Source organism: Dermacentor andersoni, chromosome 2, assembly GCF_023375885.2.
Source record: "Dermacentor andersoni chromosome 2, qqDerAnde1_hic_scaffold, whole genome shotgun sequence".
Lineage (NCBI taxonomy): Eukaryota > Metazoa > Arthropoda > Arachnida > Ixodida > Ixodidae > Dermacentor > Dermacentor andersoni.
The window spans coordinates 84,254,459-84,270,854 of NC_092815.1; the positions used below are offsets into that span (position 1 = coordinate 84,254,459).

A 16,396-nucleotide genomic window follows, 5' to 3' on the forward strand; every position below is an offset into this window, starting at 1 on the left:
GCAGGCTAACGAGGTATACACGTTGGCCTAGTGACAAGGAAACCTCGCTTTTGTTACTTACTCGTGGAGTTCCTCGGGGCAACGTTCCGTCACCGTCTGCTCGCTATAGCCGGTCTACCTTGGTAGGATATAACTATCGAATAGGCGTCGCAACGTTCACGCTAGTAAATCAAACGTACTTACACTCGAATATTTTCACGTAGCTACGACGATGCGCAGATGGCTAGTCAAGAAGACAGACAGAGCTTTAAAGTTGCTGAACTCCAGGTGCCCGAACTTGTACTGCTTGTACACTCAAAGAAAGGTAAAAAAAAATAAAGAAAAATGAACTCGGTGGTGACGATTGCGGCCTCCACGGTCGTCGGTCTTGGAATCGAATGACACCAATTTCGCACGCAGGCTGTTTATACCTGAGCCATCGTACGCAGCACTTGCGACCAAGCAAATTCTATAACGCGCCAGAATCATCTGTGGCCGCGCCTATAAACTGACAAGAAGGGCCCGTCTTTCCGAGTTATGAGCTAGCGCGAGCGTGATCTCGATCGCGCAGACATACACGGGAAAACAAACCTGCGCAGCGATGGCGAATTATCGAGATTGCGAATGAAACTCACGTGGCAACATGCTGCATCTTTAAGGGATACATCTCGTGCGAAGCTGACTGACCTGTTCGAAATAGTAACAATAAGAACTGTTAATTTTATACTCTCTAATTACCGCCGCCACGCAAGCGAAACTTCAATAAAACCCAGCCTAACCTTTATCTCATCTCGCCGTAAGATATCTTGTTTAGAAAACTTTCTTACGATCTATTTCCGCCACTGCAAGCGTTGTAGTATTGAATAGAGATGAAGTGTACAGCGCTACACCAGGACATCGGCACAAGAAGGAACGTCAGACGTACACGAGAACTGGTGTTGCACCTACACCTTGTCCCAATACGACATGACTATAATCATCTGGCGTGGTAAGCAGTCTCTCCTCCCGATCGCCTTCTACAATGACTACATCATCCTCACAAATTTATTATTCCACTTGTGCACAACTCATACTTTTTTTTTTTTTTTTGCACTCTCGCAGTGCTATGCGAAGGTGTACGTGAAACCAACTTCCCGCGTCGACTGTAACATTTCCAAGTCACAACTAATTTATTATGTATTTAACTAACAATGTATAATAGGCAATTTCTATTTTGCACTCAAGTGTAGCTACATTGAGATAATGTGCATGAAATACAAAACAATCGATATCTCAACGCTTTCTCTTTTTAAGCAGCAACGTCGCGGAACACGTTTAGGGCGTATTTTCGGCTTGGAGACGTCCCTCACCTGCGTGCTCATTTCACGCTGGACCAAAGTACCTTCCGTGGGGTTAAGGACAGACGCAACTGTCCCTTTGAGCAGGCATTTAGATTACGACAACTATATGTGGCCATCATGCGGCACAAAATGGAGGCCTAGACGAAGAGCAACGCCACGCTGAGGATACATCCGAAGCACACCAGAAATACATCGGAAATAGGTGCGTCCGAATTACGACTGGAACACGTCACACATAAATTTAAAATACGTCGGAGATACGTCGCTGGTACGCCGAAAACATGTTCGCTGTAATCGCGAGTTTTACGTTATTTCGTTTTACTTCCACGCGCGCTTGTTTCGCGTACGGGAGAATTTTGAGTCGACATGTCGATAATCAAAACGTGCTTCCCAAATGTAGCGCTCTTCGCCATGTTCTGTAAATGCACCCGAACTCGTTTTTCCATTGTCTATAACATGCACGCAACGCTTCGTATGCTTTCGCAGGCACGCGTTATCGTAGAATTTCACAACGGAGGTGGACAAGAAAGTACGAATGCTTTGTCAAGTCCGCTATCAGTCCACCTCTGTGGCTTATCAGCTGTGGTCTTCAGGCGCTGAGTACAGCTAGGGCTGCCGGTTTGAAACCCGGCCGCGTGATGTGCACTGCGAGGATAGCGGAAAAAGAAAAAAAAAACGCTTGTAATGTTTTTGGGTGAGTTTAGGTTAGCTCTAAAGAAGTCTATGTAGTTAACGATATTCCACTTTCCTCCGTTACGCTATCTTTCGCAACCCTCGGCGAAGATCTCCAGATGAAAAGCTCTGTCAACTGTACTATAATGTCTTAAGTAACGGTCTTTCAGAATTAATTGGAGTACGTATATAAACAAAACAAACAAATTTTACGCGGCAAAGGATACGTCTCATCCTGCTGAAAAATGCGTACTTCAGCTGCGAAATATGTGAATCGTTCGCGCGCGCGAGAAGCCCGCCAAAACACGAACACGACAGAATGTCGTCTGCTGAGCTAGTATACGCTAGTTTGTCAAGGTCTTATTGCTCCACGAGGGCGTGACAGATGACGCGTCGGAGACTGCAGGCGCTGCGCTTGCTTAACGGGCACCCGCTCGCGCGCTCGGGCACGCAAAACTGAGAGCAACGAAGCGTCTTTACGAATTCCTTTCTTTCCTCTCAACTCCGGCCCCTCCCAGTGTTAGCGCGCATTAAAGTTCGGTGTTTCCTAACCAGTCGCGACCGCTCTTTCGTCAAGAAGGGCGCGGTAGCACGGTGGCTATAGGCATTTGCCAAGACGCGAGCTTTAGTCTGGTTTCTTTCATTACTCTTTTCCTTCTTTCTCTTCTTTTCTCTCGTTTACCAATAACAACGTCCGCTGACCGCGGCTTCCACCTCTTCGTGCGGGCGCGTCTGTAAATGGGGCTGATCAATAAACAAGCTAAACAATTTGAGAGAAAAAAAAAGAAAGAAAAAGAGGACTATACCGATCTGTTTACAGCTTGCTCATAATGGCGCGGAGTGAACGAACCCGTGGTTGTATGGCTTGGGTTGTATGGTAGTGGGGAGCCGGATGAAAAGGGGGAACGCTGTTGTCGCGGCTACAGCGATTTATCTCTGCTTTTTATATCTGCTTGTTTAAACGACGCAGCACTGTTCGTCAAGGGCAAATTGATGCGAGCGCTCCATTCAGAAGGGTTGTCCTCCCGTCGCGTTCACTCACTCCGCTTCGACTGTAATTCAAGGGTGGCGGTCAAGGATTGCGTGACACGCGGATGTTTTCTTTATTTTTTGTTTTTTTAACTTTCCGTTTAGTACTTCTGAGTCAAAAATTCCGCGTGGTAAACAACCATCTATTTCGCTGTATATACTCTCGGCTTACTCGAATGACTCGTAGAAGTGGCGTGGGGCAGTATTAGAGCTTACAAATTCTGGCTCAGAAACAGGATGCCTGCGAAAAGAGCTAGACTCGAGAAATAAAATTATTAAATGGACAGATAGCCCGTATTTCTCACGTTGTGACTGCTTATGTTAGCTATTTTGCGGGCCTTATCAGTAGCACTACGAAGGGTACATTTTGAAATCACTTTACGTGTAGATGTGTTCGGGTGTGTGCGCGTGAAACTAGAAATTTTATTTCCAGTTCATTTTGTTTGGATATCGTTTGCGTGACTGTGATTCTGGGGCCCTGGTAACTTTCCTAGCATTTGTAAAGTGAAAAAAAAAAGGGGGGGGGGGGCTGCTGAGTATGAAGCGGTCCATGAAGAGGTCCATGAAGAGTATAAATTGCGCGATCAGTTCCATAAACATGCCCCGCATTCGTATATAGCAGTGGATGGGGATGCCGTCGGACGTTGCACGCACTGCGACGTTGCCTCTCCCGAGTAAATGGTCTCTTCTACTGCGGCGTGATGTTAGGAGGCCAGAGTAAACAGAGCAGTGAATTCTGTCACGAGTTGGAGGAGTTTAAGCCTCATCATCAAGGCAGAGCTCAGCGCACTACGATTTGTAGACACTGGTAACAGTGGCCACTCCGGTGTCGTTACAATTTTCCTACAAGGAAGGAAAGGAGCGGAGAAGGACATCGGTGGGGGGGTGTTGCCAGCCACGCTCTACTTAGTTTTATGGTGTCTCCTGGACACTACATGCTCCCGCACTCAAATAATCAAATCAAATTAAATCAGATCACTCACTCACTGAATCAATCAATCCCCTACGATTTTACGACCAACTACGCACGCGCCACGTGGCTGCTGGCATCAGGCATGTCCCGCTGCACGGGCGCTTTGCATACGGTGTTTTGCATACGGTGTTGGCCAGAAATGTGACAAGAGCCTTACGGCCTTTGTAGAAGTATGTACTCTTCGTTTTGATGAATTGGATAAATCAGACGGAATAATAAATGTCGTGGTCTGAGCTTAAAAATTATTCAATGTATGTGTGAAATGACACTAGCCTTCAGTAATATTTAGCTATATGTGTATGTAGGAGAGTTCGGACACATGTAAGGCACAATTTGCTCTATCTCGCTCGGTTCAACAGTACATGTCCAGGTTTGGCGATCTCTCTCTCTCTCTCTCTCTCTCTCTCTCTCTCTCTCTCTCTCTCTCTATATATATATATATATATATATATATATATATATATATATATATATATATATATATATATATATATATAGACATATATATATTTACTCAGACATAAAAACTCTCTCTCTCTCTCTCTCTCTCTCTCTCTCTCTCTCTATATATATATATATATATATATATATATATATATATATATATATATATATATATATATATATATATATATATATAGAGAGAGAGAGAGAGAGAGAGAGAGAGGTTGAATCGCGTACACGCAGACTTCTTTTTTCGTTGTGTACAGTATCATTTCATTTGCAGTTACAAGACGTTCGTAAAAAAGAATTAAAAAGTAGTAAAAGACGCACAGACTGTATGTCTCAATGTTGGGCAGCTCACAGGACGTGTGCCTTAGTCATCAGAAATCACAACTATGCTTACATGCGGCAAATAGATGCTTGCATTAAAAGAGCAACATAAATAAATTCAAAGAAGAGCAACAATTAAACTAGAGGCAATCGTTGATTGGAAAAGCATGCCGAAAAACCGGGATACAGCCGCAGTGTCTAGTCTACCCGTTTTAAATTATTAATGACGTTAAAACCATGAACCCTTTTAACGCGTAGCTCGCTTTTACGCCACTTTCAGGCATGCCATACATCCGCTCTCCTTAAGGGTCTCCTATAGGCTATGCGAGAAGCCACCATAGCTGTGCGCACGCGTTGTGAATTGCTTCTGACGAAAGTGTCCTGCCTTCCGGAGACCGACAGCTGCAAGCGAGAAAAGTTTAGCCTTCTGGGGAGCCTTCATATAATTTATTACACATTGACTTCGATCCTCTTAAAGGTGACACGGAAACGATTACGTAAAGTATTCCTGCCGGTTGTGAAGTCGGATGCCTGCGGATCTGAATGGATGTCTTTTAGTCACGTTCTTGCCCCGAGCGTTCAATAAAAACGACGCTAATTTTATGCAGATACTCACGTCGTAACGGACGACCAATGCGCCCCTGAAGTGTGTTTTTGTCACCGGGAGCTGACATAAAAACTCAGAGCGCAGCGTCAATACGGTCGATAAAGCGAACAATTTTACATCTCAGTCTGCGTGTTTATGCAAAGAAAAGCGGTGTTTAACGAACACGAGAAGGCGATTATCTTGTCCGCGTTAGACTGAAATACTGCTTTCAGGATCTAGCTGTGATACTCATATAAAAAAAAAGTAGAAATTTTGTACGTTGGAAACATGGCGGCCGGAACGCAGTGTGACCAGAGACTCGGGATGTTATCAACGGATGTCTCTGACAAGGTCGCGGATGCCTCTGGATATGCAGTGTCACCGCGTGCGTGCGCATGCCGTTCGCCTTCGCGCGCCGCAGAGCTAGAAGCACTGAGCGCGGCGTTCTCTCCCACCAGATGGCGAGGAGGAGAATGAGCGCTCCCATCCTCCACTCCGGCAGCAAGTTCCGGCACGGACTACTGCAGCTCCTCATCCACTCCATCGACCCCCTGCACGAGCACGAAGGGGAAGCCAATGGTCAGCAGTTCCGGTCTCTCTCTCTTCACGCGTGATGATTATCCACACTTGCGTCCAAGGAGACGACGCGGTGGGCTCGGACCTGCCACTGTGGCTGTGACGTTCTGCTACTGTGCATGAGGTCGTGGGCTCGGTTCCAAACCGTGGCAGCCATATTTAGATGAGGGAGAAATAAATAAAAAAACTGTCGTGTACTTAGATTTAGATGCACATTAAAGAACCCCAGGTGGTCAAATTGATTGGGAGACTCCCACTGCGTTCTCTCCCGTAGATCGTGTGTTGCTTTTGGAGCGTCAGACCCCGCAAATCAATCAATCAATCAATCAATCAATCAATCAATCAATCAATCAATCAATCAATCAATCAATCAATCAATCAATCAATCAATCAATCAATCAATCAATCAGTGAGGCTTATGTGTGTTGGACTGGAAGGAAGTAACAAAGATCAGCTTATCGGCAGGGGGAATCACGTCTCAGTACTGCGAAATCATTCCCGTGCGTAGGTTCGTGCTCTCGCACAAGCACGAGGAGGCTTTAGGAGCGGATCTGAATTAAACGCGAGACGATGGACTTGCCGCCACGTTTTAGAAAATTTTGTATAAGTACCAAGCAGTATTCGTGGATAACTGTGCCCAGTTAAGGTGGACGCGTAGTGTGCTTAAACATCGCACGATAAACTTACGATGGGCACCGTATCCTTAAAGTTGGGTAGACGTAATTAGGGCTATCTGAAAAACCATTGCAGGATGGCGGTTAAACGTATTACTTTTTCTTTAACAAGGTGCTACAGCTGCCAGCACGACGTTATCCGTTTTTTCCCCTTCTTATATTGGGTCTAAAATAGGTGTAAAAGAAGGCGGTTTTGTTAGCTTATTTACATTGGTGACGGCTAAACACTTTGACGTGGCAAAAAGTAAAAATTATTATGCAGCGTAAGGAGCAGCATCACAGACTCCGCAATTCACAAGGCGACCGTTTTCATCACTGCAGAAAACGTGTGCGGAGTAAAATAGTCGCCAAGCACGCGCAGGTTCTCTGTTCACCGCAAAGCATTCAGAACATAGAGTTTTCTACAATAATTAGTGGAGAGAATTCCGGCGCTGCGATTGTTCAGCTACCATGGTTAGAACGATGGTTAGTACACGGATTTGTCTATAATCTTCGTACTTGCAACTTCAGACGCCCCATGGGCATTAGTTATTACGCTCTATTTTTTCTAACTTCCGAAGCAATCAGAATTTTCTAAACACAGCAAGGCAACTCGACTGGGCGCACATGCATAACCATAGCATATTGTACCGTTGTATAACGCTACATTTCGTTCAATATCATCGATTTGCAAAGACAGAAAGGCGTCTGAAGCCCGAAGGACGAAGTTTAAAAAAATCCACGCACTACCCGCCATGCCTAGATGCTGAATGAACCACCTTACTTGCAGCTTTAAAAGCCACGGGCGCCTCAGTGCACGCTAGTAATTATTGTAGGAAACTCTGCCATTCGAAGAGGAAAGTGCGGCATGTGCCGCAGCTCTTTCTGCCCATATGTCTCGACACACAGCCAAGCTGGACGAGAAGGCGTCCCAGCTGCACACTATCGCGTCCCTGCGCGTGTTGCTGGACGCGACCAAGCCCGGCGGTGAGGGCCAGTCCTCCTCGGGCGTGGCCAATGGCGGTCCCCCCCCGGCCCCCATCGGGGGCTGCCCTCGGGGGGGAACCCAGGATGGCAGCAGCGGCTCCGCCGAGACGCGCCTCACCAGCCTCAGCAACAGCGATGCCCTCGTGCGCGTCGACTCCGTCTCGAACCTACAGGTAAGTGGCCTCCACCACAATCAATCAATCAATCAATCAATCAATCAATCAATCAATCAATCAATCAATCAATCAATCAATCAATCAATCAATCAATCAATCAATCAATCAATCAATCAATCAATCAATCAATCGGTGCGCCTGTCTCTCGATCGGTCTGTCGCGCTCTCTCTCTGTCAAGAACAAAGGCCACGAAACTGATGCACAGACTTCACTTAAGAGCGGCATGTTTCATTGTAATTTTGTTGGCTCCAGCACAAGACCAGTGTCGCAGCTACTCGGACACACCGACGGCAGTTAGGCCAAGCCTCAGTTGCGCGGCCTAACGCAGTTAAGCCAAGTTACACAAACCTTTTTAATCAGTCAACTGTGAGCCAACAAGAGAAGTCTCGACTCGGAGCCAACTTTTCGTCAAGGGTAGCTGTCTTCGTCGGGGCGGGACTTGCGCTTTCAGGGCAAATCACGCCAGGGCAAGTTCCTTTTCGAAGCGTTGGCATTGTTACGTTTCGCCTACAACGCGCGGTAATGCCGGCGCGGATGCAACGGACGCCGGGGCTTTGTTCAAAGCGGCGGACATTTTGGCCTGTTCGACGCCGCCGCAACGCCTACCCGCCAAGCGTGTCCAGGCGTGTTTCAGTGCCACGTGTCTTCGTGTGTGCGTGTGTGTGTGTGTGCCCTCGCTTGTCAAAGCGCGGCAGCCGGGGAGCGGAGTTCCCCGAATGAGGAGCCTGGACGTCTCTCGGCTCAACTGTTCACGCCGTCGTGTGGGTGAAGGTTGGCGATGCGTCACTACACTCGGTTCAGCAGGTCTCTCGGCCCGACAGTTCGCGCCGTCGTGGGCTCCTGCTGCGCCGTCCCGTGACCTTCATCCCGTGACCTTCCCTCCTTCCCTTTTGGACCGCGACGCCGGGAGTATAAGAGCAGCTGCCCCCGGACGCCAAGAGAGAGGCTCCGATTTGTACTGTTGAGTTACGTGCTCTCCCGTCTCTCCACTTCGGTCGACCTGACCGGCCGCTCTTTTGCTATGTTAGAATAAACAAGTTGTTCTGTTACCAGTCTTCTCATGCTTTGCCGGGACCTTCGGATGCTTCCAGTGCCCCAGGCCGCCAGGCCAACGCTACCCTTGGGGCTTGCGACCCATTGGCAATAACGGGCGTCAGCACCGAGACCCCAACAACTCGTGCCAGCGGTGCGATTCCAACAGCATTGTGGACTGAGGCTTCTCTTGTTCGTCCCCACTTGATTAATCTTCAAATGCCAAAACAAGTATCTAACATTATGTCATTTGTATGCGAAATAGAAAGGTTGCGTAGATTCTATTTTGCAAGAAAAGGCTTGTTTACGTTAATTGACAAGTCTAATGTCGTTCACAATTGGACGGGCGATTATATAAGCAACTTCTGAATGAAAAACAACTGGAAGCTGACTCCGTCAAACGTGGTCGCGGGCTTTATTGGAGTAGCTGGCGCTTGGTATTCTAGGATTCGAAGCGAAAGGTCACTCAATCAATGGACAAAGCAATCAAAGAACTTACTAAATTCCTTCTTTGAAGCTATAAACACGACGAAAATAACAAAAAAACACAAAAAGTGCTCGCGCACCGGTAGTCTACTCAAGAATAATGGCCTATGTATCATAATAATGACCTGTGTAATATGTATCGCGCCAGTGCTTAATGTATAGCAGTGCTTTATGTAACAGCGTGTATAACATATTGTTCTCGGCGCACCACAAGGACAGGTCAACCTATATAGGCACGGTAATAACGGCGCGGGCGCTGCGTGTGCAGAGCGACTCGTCCATAACGTCCAACCTGAGCGAGAAGATGGCGGCGGCGGGCGGAGGCGGCGTGGCCATCCTGCACCAGCGGCCGGCACCCATACAGGAGTCCATCGAAACGGCCAGCCTGCCGGCCGCCGGTGACGCCATCGCCACAGCGCTTCCGGACTCCGGGTACAACAGCGCCACAGCAGCGCAGGCCGTGGTAAGTGCATACAGCATGCTCGTTTCATGCAGGTGTACTATAGGTATACGCAGACGCTCACAAACTTGAATACCGTCCCCATCGCTCGTCGGCCCACAAGGCTATGAAGGCTCTTTTGTCTTTCTTGAGGGCGACTGGCCTATGTGAACGTCTTTGACTCGGTCAGGCGTGCGTGCGCGAGCTCACCGCGGCTTTCCTCCCACTCCCCTCCCTCTCTCTATCTTATCTTTCTATTCCCTCTTTACCGTCCCCCAGAGTAGGGTAGCCAACCAGACGCATTTCTGGTTAACATCCCTGCCTTCTCTAGTTATTTCCTCCTCCTCCTCCTCCTCCTCCTCCTCCTGCTCCTCCTCCACCACACAAATGAGTTTGCTGTTAAGCTAATGGCACATAGTCACCTGTAACGAAAACAGCGCACGCTATAGCGTTAGAGTACGTCCCTGCCGCTCTGAGGGACAAACACACGCGGGCACGTAATTTTAGGCAGATTACAAACGTCTGAAACGATCTGTACCTTGTTCGAACTCGAAGTGACACAGAAGTACGAGATTTCGCAGCCTTGATTAACACCGCGCGACTTTCTGCGAAGCTTGGCGGGGAAAGTTCGCCAAACTAAGCGACTGACCCTTGCTTAACTAGGGTCCCGAATCCGAAATGTCTTCAACAATGTTCCGCCGCAGTTGCTGCTCGAGCGGGAGAATACTCTACCTAAATATTAGCGCAAGCCTGCGGTCGACGCTGGGGACGACGTTAAACTTACGACGACTCAAGTACTCGCCATCTTTGGTTTGCAGAAAGAACTCGAAAATTGTTCTCACCGAAATTGTTACTCACTAAATAATAAAAACGGGCGGCGAATTTATGGAAACGACGTCAACGGTGCGCCGATAGGAAACGAAATACCGAATATTGCATTTAAGACTTAAAGTTGTTCTTGTTTCTGCTCTATAACAGAAAGACTGTCACGTATAATTCTTCAACTCACGAACTATATGCACATCAAGTATAGCAGAGAGTGTGCAGGAATCCTTGCCTGAACACCGAATGAGTGTTCCTGTTCGTTACCGGCGCAAAGCGTGCGCCTTAGAAATGTGTTTTTCAACCGTCGCACATGTGGTTGCGAGGGTATCTGCTCATAGGCGCGCCTAGATCTTCACCGATCACCCGGCGTGTGCCTCGCGGAACACTTGACAAATGTGTGAGCGTGTGTGTATCCGCGATACACGCAGCAGGCGACCAAGGAGCTTCCCCCGGACACGATCGAGGAGACCAACGAACCGCTGAGTGTCGCCTGGCCGGACACGTGGCGCGAGCGGTTCAACTACGTCGTCTTGGCGCCCATCATCTTCCCGCTCTGGCTCACCATGCCCGACGTACGCAGGCCGGTGAGTGCGCGCATTGCTGGCCTCCTTTATAGTTTGCGAACAACATAGTAGCGAAATTGAACGAGGTTGGCTCACTTTGGAAGATGCGTGTCTATAGAACGAGGAACGAAGTGTGTAAGGAAGGAAGCCAGGCCACGTGCGCTGGTTTACTACAACTGAGCGATCGCTGAAACACATTAGCTACAACAGTATAGCACACCACATCGAGTCACGCATCTGAGTGCGCGACTTCTTTTTGATGGTTCTGTCCCATGTTATTGTTAGTTACTTAGTTTGAAAGCGTATATGCAATAGGCGGTGACAACAGGAAGCTGACAACTGCAGCAAGAGTGGGCACAACGCCTGCTTACTATATAGAAAAGTCGGGAAGGAAACATAAATTAATCATATGAAGAAGGAAAGCAAGGAGGAAAGGAAGAACAAGACGACAGATTACAAAGGCTAAAGTAAAGCAATGACAAAGAATATAGTACGGCAGTCGGCAGTGAAGTGCCATGGCCACAAAAAGAACCGCACAAATTGAGCTTCGGGTAAATTGAAAGTTTCTGCGCACTCAGTTTGGCTTCATTTCATTTCAGCATGCTGAGTACTGCTACACTCGACCACTTTGCTGAAGACATTATCATGTTTGACGAGATGTGCGGCGTGAAGCGTTCCGTCAGCAATATTAAAGGAACAGCATTTTTTTTCTCTCGTAACACTTGCTGCCAACAATTAATTTGTGGATGGGCTGTGAGCCAGTGATTCAATTCTCTTTATGAAAATGCGTGCTGCAGCAGTACGCTGCTGACTCGCATACCCTGTCATCCTTCTTTACATTGTCCCTCGTTCTACACGCTTTATTTTTTCCAAAAGATGAACTGGGGGTTTGTACACCCGGGGCGCTAACATGGACACACGAGATAAATTTCAGTCGCAAAAAGGCTGTCGCAAAGGCTTAATGAACGGGAAAGGGGAGAGCGATTTTCATTGGCCTTCAGTGGCCGGCCCTCGTGTCAGAAAACAAGAGCGACTGGGGGAGATCATCCTTACCCATTCTCGGTGACGAAGGCCCATGGACTGTGACCACGTGGGTCGCAAGCTCAGAAAGCAACAGCCGAATTACTGAAGTCGATAGGCCTTAGCGACCTCCTGTAGGCTTGAAAGGCATCTTCGAAAGCGCACGCCCTCACTGCTCTCACTCCTTTTATTTCTACTCACATCTTAGCCCCTGCACCATTTGAAGGGTAGCAAATGGGATGGTCGTGTGAATGACCTCTCTGCCTTTCCTCTCTTTTCCTCTCTCTCTACCTCGCTCACTCAGACTAGCGTCCTGGGGGGGGGGGGGGGGGGGGTAGCGGGGGCTAAGCTGTAAGTGTTCACCTAGTGGACATGTCCATTTCGTCTGCTGCATGAAAGTGTCCATCTCTACTAGACGGACACTTAGAGAGTACCCCCCTCCCAACTTCCCCCCTGCCCTGTTTGCTATTCTACAGGATGAACTAGGGAATGAGGGTACACAATTGGAGAGACAAGGCTGATAGTGAAAACAGCACGCGCAAGATAGAGAAAGAGAAGAAAGGCTGGGAGTTCAACCAGATACGAGGCTCCGGCTTGCTACCCTGCACTGGAGGGGGCGGAGTGAATAGAGGTTGGCTAGAAGACAAAGATAAAGAGATAAAAAAGAAGACGCACAGTTAGGCTAGGGGCCTTTACTCGGGCATGTCGATTTCAGGAAGTGGAGCTTTGCGCGCCAGCTGCTTAAGCTGGCCAGTGTCGATACGGGCAAACGCCCTGCATACTGGAGTCGTCACCACTGCAGGCTGAGTTGCTTGCGTAATTGGCTCCAAAATGGGTCGCGTCATTGAAACCAGTAAGAGTTGTCACAAGACAATTACAATAATGACTGCTAGTTCGTCCTGCTGCACCATAGCCTGGGAACCTGCCGTGGCAGCCCAGTTGGTTATGCCACTGCGCCGCTGAGCTCGAGGACGCTGGTGTGATCGCGGCCGCGGCGGTCACAAGTTCTGCGAGGCCAAAATGCAAATACGCTCGTGAACTTAGATTTAGGTGCACGATAAAAAACCCTGGGTGGACAAACTTAGTACGAGAGCTCCTCACTACGGCGTACATCATAACCAGGTCGCCGTTTCGGCCTTTAATACCCTAAAATTTAATTTTAATTCTTTGCACTAGTCAACTTGACTATACTACGAAGCAAAAAGCGATAACTTTTCTCTGGCGACTGGTGTCAATTTCGCATCTAAACTACCAGCTTCTAGACTTTTTCCGCCCAGAGTGGGCGCATGAGATGCAATTGCCAGGATATCCAATGCTATCAGAATGCGCAAAAGTTCACAAAAGATCAACTATACTGGAACTTACAAAAGTCCTTGCTGTTTCTCACGCCATTTGTCCTCCTCTATTACGCTGGCAATTTCTCTTTTTGCCTTTTCTTTTCTCGCCATTGCGGTCTACGATTTAAGTCAATGCGGAACTTGTCCCGACTTTCAATAAGCACCATTCATGTATGCATGAGGCTGCGAGACGTACTCCCGACCAGTGCTTTTCAGGGCCCATAGTGCGCGTTGCAAAAGACAACCGACCAGCACTGTACGCATACTCCGCTTGTGCACACCCTTCGGGTTTCGAGCGTAAAGTGGTAACCCACTCGAAATACGCAAAGCACAACTTTTTATTGAAGCCCTCTCGAAGTTTGGAAACATGCAGGTCGCTTTGTGCCTGACACAGCTTCACCCGTCGACACACGGTACTTTATTTTGTTTGTTTACGACATTGTAAACGAATGTAATCAGTACATTTACTAGATGTTGCTCTCTTGGGAAAGGGGAGGGGGGGTGAGCCAACGAACGACAATCTGCGTAATGCACGCGGCCACTGTTGGTCATGCTTGACCTGCAACAAGGCTTGGGATGCGTGATTCTCTGCGACAAAAAAATACATAAATAAAAAAATGAATAAAAATAAATAAAAAAATGCGCTAGCAGCACCATCATCAGCAGCAGCGACATAAGCAGGACAACAAAGGAGGAAGCTCCGGAAGCCCCACGGAGAACGCGCGCGCGCGACGCGCGAGAGCTGCATGAGAAGCTGCGGCGCAAACCGAATGCATAATTTAACGCCGCTCGCCTAGTCCTCACCGCACAGAGAACGCCACCGGCGCTATCTACCATATTATAAAGGGGGACAAAAACGTTTTTTTTTTTTTTGCGCTTTCTGTGTCTCGCTGTCGACAGCGCGTGCGCGCGTGCAAGAGAACTTCTCCCGCAGAATGCGCGAGAAGTTTCTCGCCTTATTATTATTTTCTGCCTTCTCCCCTCCGCCCACGCTCTATTATATTGAAGAAATATATTCCTTTCAGCTCCCCGTCGAAGGCTAAAAAACATTTTCAAGACGGAAAAGAAACGACGGGACAAAAAAGTAAAAGCAAGGATGGTGACAGGAGATGCGGAGCCGTATGTGTGCAACGGCGGCAGAATATCGGCATAAGTGACAGAGCCATGAATAAGGGGGTTTCTGGCGACTTTCTCTCAGCCTTCTGCTTTTCCATTCTTCTCTTTAAGTCTAGTTCGCAAGTATATCGCTGTGCCTCGAAAAGAAAAAAAACAAAAGACCAGGAAGAAAGGAAACGGACAAACGCAGTAGAGACCCTGTTTCGCCATTTGACAGTATAGAGCCTGCAGCGGTATGCCCGCTGATGCATTGGTAGGAGTGCGCGTGCCCGGGCGCAGAAAGTGGCGCGAGATCTCTTCCGGAGCAGCGGAGAGTAGTTCTGACCGTCTCGCCGTAAAGCCCCGGTTCCTCGGCGCGCGAGCTCGACGCCGTCTCTTGCATGCAACATCACGCGTTGGTTATTTCATGCTTACCGAGTCTTCTTCTTCTTCTCACGGTGCAGGAGAAAGTGAAGTTCGTGGCCGGTTCCTTCCTGGGCAGCATCGCGTGGATCGCCATCTTTTCCTACCTCATGGTTTGGTGGGCCACCGTGGTCGGCCACACGCTAGGCATCCCCACCGAGGTACACACATGCGCGCCCTCTCGCGTGCGTGCGCCTTCGTCGTGTCTCCCTGTCCGTTACACTCCATTGAGTGTCTCCACTAAAACCTACCGCACCGAAAACTCTGGTGCTCCGATCGTTCAACGACCGAGGGAACGTGGAGTTTCGCGGTGAAAGAAGGAAATAAACCAGGCGCGAGCATTGGCGTAACGCAAGCCCGCCAGCCTTAACAAGCGCACTCTCCGTCGTTGTCGTAGCTCTGCCTGCGGAGTGGGATCGCTGAAACCTATGCCGCACACTCTGACGTGCGATCACGTGTTGGGCCGACACGTTTGGCTTCAGTCGTGTGGCGCGATGATGCCTCCGAATTCATTCCTTGCTAGACGCGTGGGAACGATGGTTGGCGCATGAATTATTCTAACAATCGTACTTGTAGCTTCAGACGTTCTTGCGGTTTTGTCTAGTACGCTTTATTTGACTTTTCTCGTCTAACTTTCTAAGCAAATTAATCTTTATGAGCGCCTCAAGGTGGTAAGGGCGCCAGCACGCGTAATCACTGCGAACCGTTACATTTACAATGCAGTATTTTGTCGAATATGGATCAGTTTGTGAAGGCAGTGTAAAGGAAACATCTTCCGACACTCACGTCCTATTGGCTCTAGGAAAGTTAGGTTAGGTTAGGTTAGGTTAGGGCAAACATGCAGGCAATTAGGTTACGTTAGGGCAAACCTGCAGGCAATTTATCCCAGCAGTTTGTCACGTTACTTCCGAGCGCCAATGGGAGGTGAGTGCCGGTAGAAATTGGTTACAGAAATTCTCCCGGCTGTCGGGAGAACTGACGCTGCTATTTGTAAAACAACAGAGTGACTGAAACTATGAGGCCGAAATTTAAATAAATCCATGTATTTAGTGACAAATGAATGGAGGGCCTCGCACGTTGCGCCATTCGACGCGCGGTAACGTAGAAAGCCATCGCTTTCCGGGTGAGTGACCCAGGGGCACGTTGACAGGTGATGGGCCTGACCTTCCTGGCGGCGGGCACAAGCATTCCGGACCTCATCACGAGCGTCCTGGTTGCCCGCAAGGGCTTCGGCGACATGGCCGTGTCCAGTTCCGTCGGAAGCAACATCTTCGACGTGGCCGTTGGGTGAGTCCTCTTGTAACCAATCCAACGTTATTGTGCGCCGCCATGTGGGAGAAACACCTACTGTTTTGAACTGCCGCTCGTCTGGCTATGGCTCGTTTTCCAAGGACGTGTCGAATCGAGTTATCATTTTGCGAACAGCTTTAA

At 48.5% G+C, this 16,396-nt stretch overlaps 1 protein-coding gene across 2 annotated transcripts in view; it reads left to right on the forward strand.

Moving 5' to 3' along the window:
• Positions 1-16,396, forward strand: part of LOC126541736 (sodium/potassium/calcium exchanger Nckx30C-like) — a 259,728-nt gene that overhangs the window by 227,222 nt on the left and 16,110 nt on the right. For both annotated transcript variants that reach the window (XM_072286453.1, XM_072286454.1), the window contains 6 exons: positions 5,812-5,932; positions 7,492-7,742; positions 9,532-9,726; positions 10,956-11,111; positions 15,007-15,126; positions 16,116-16,252. In XM_072286453.1, coding sequence (XP_072142554.1) covers positions 5,812-5,932; positions 7,492-7,742; positions 9,532-9,726; positions 10,956-11,111; positions 15,007-15,126; positions 16,116-16,252 — 980 coding nt within the window. The remainder of the gene's footprint in view (positions 1-5,811; positions 5,933-7,491; positions 7,743-9,531; positions 9,727-10,955; positions 11,112-15,006; positions 15,127-16,115; positions 16,253-16,396) is intronic.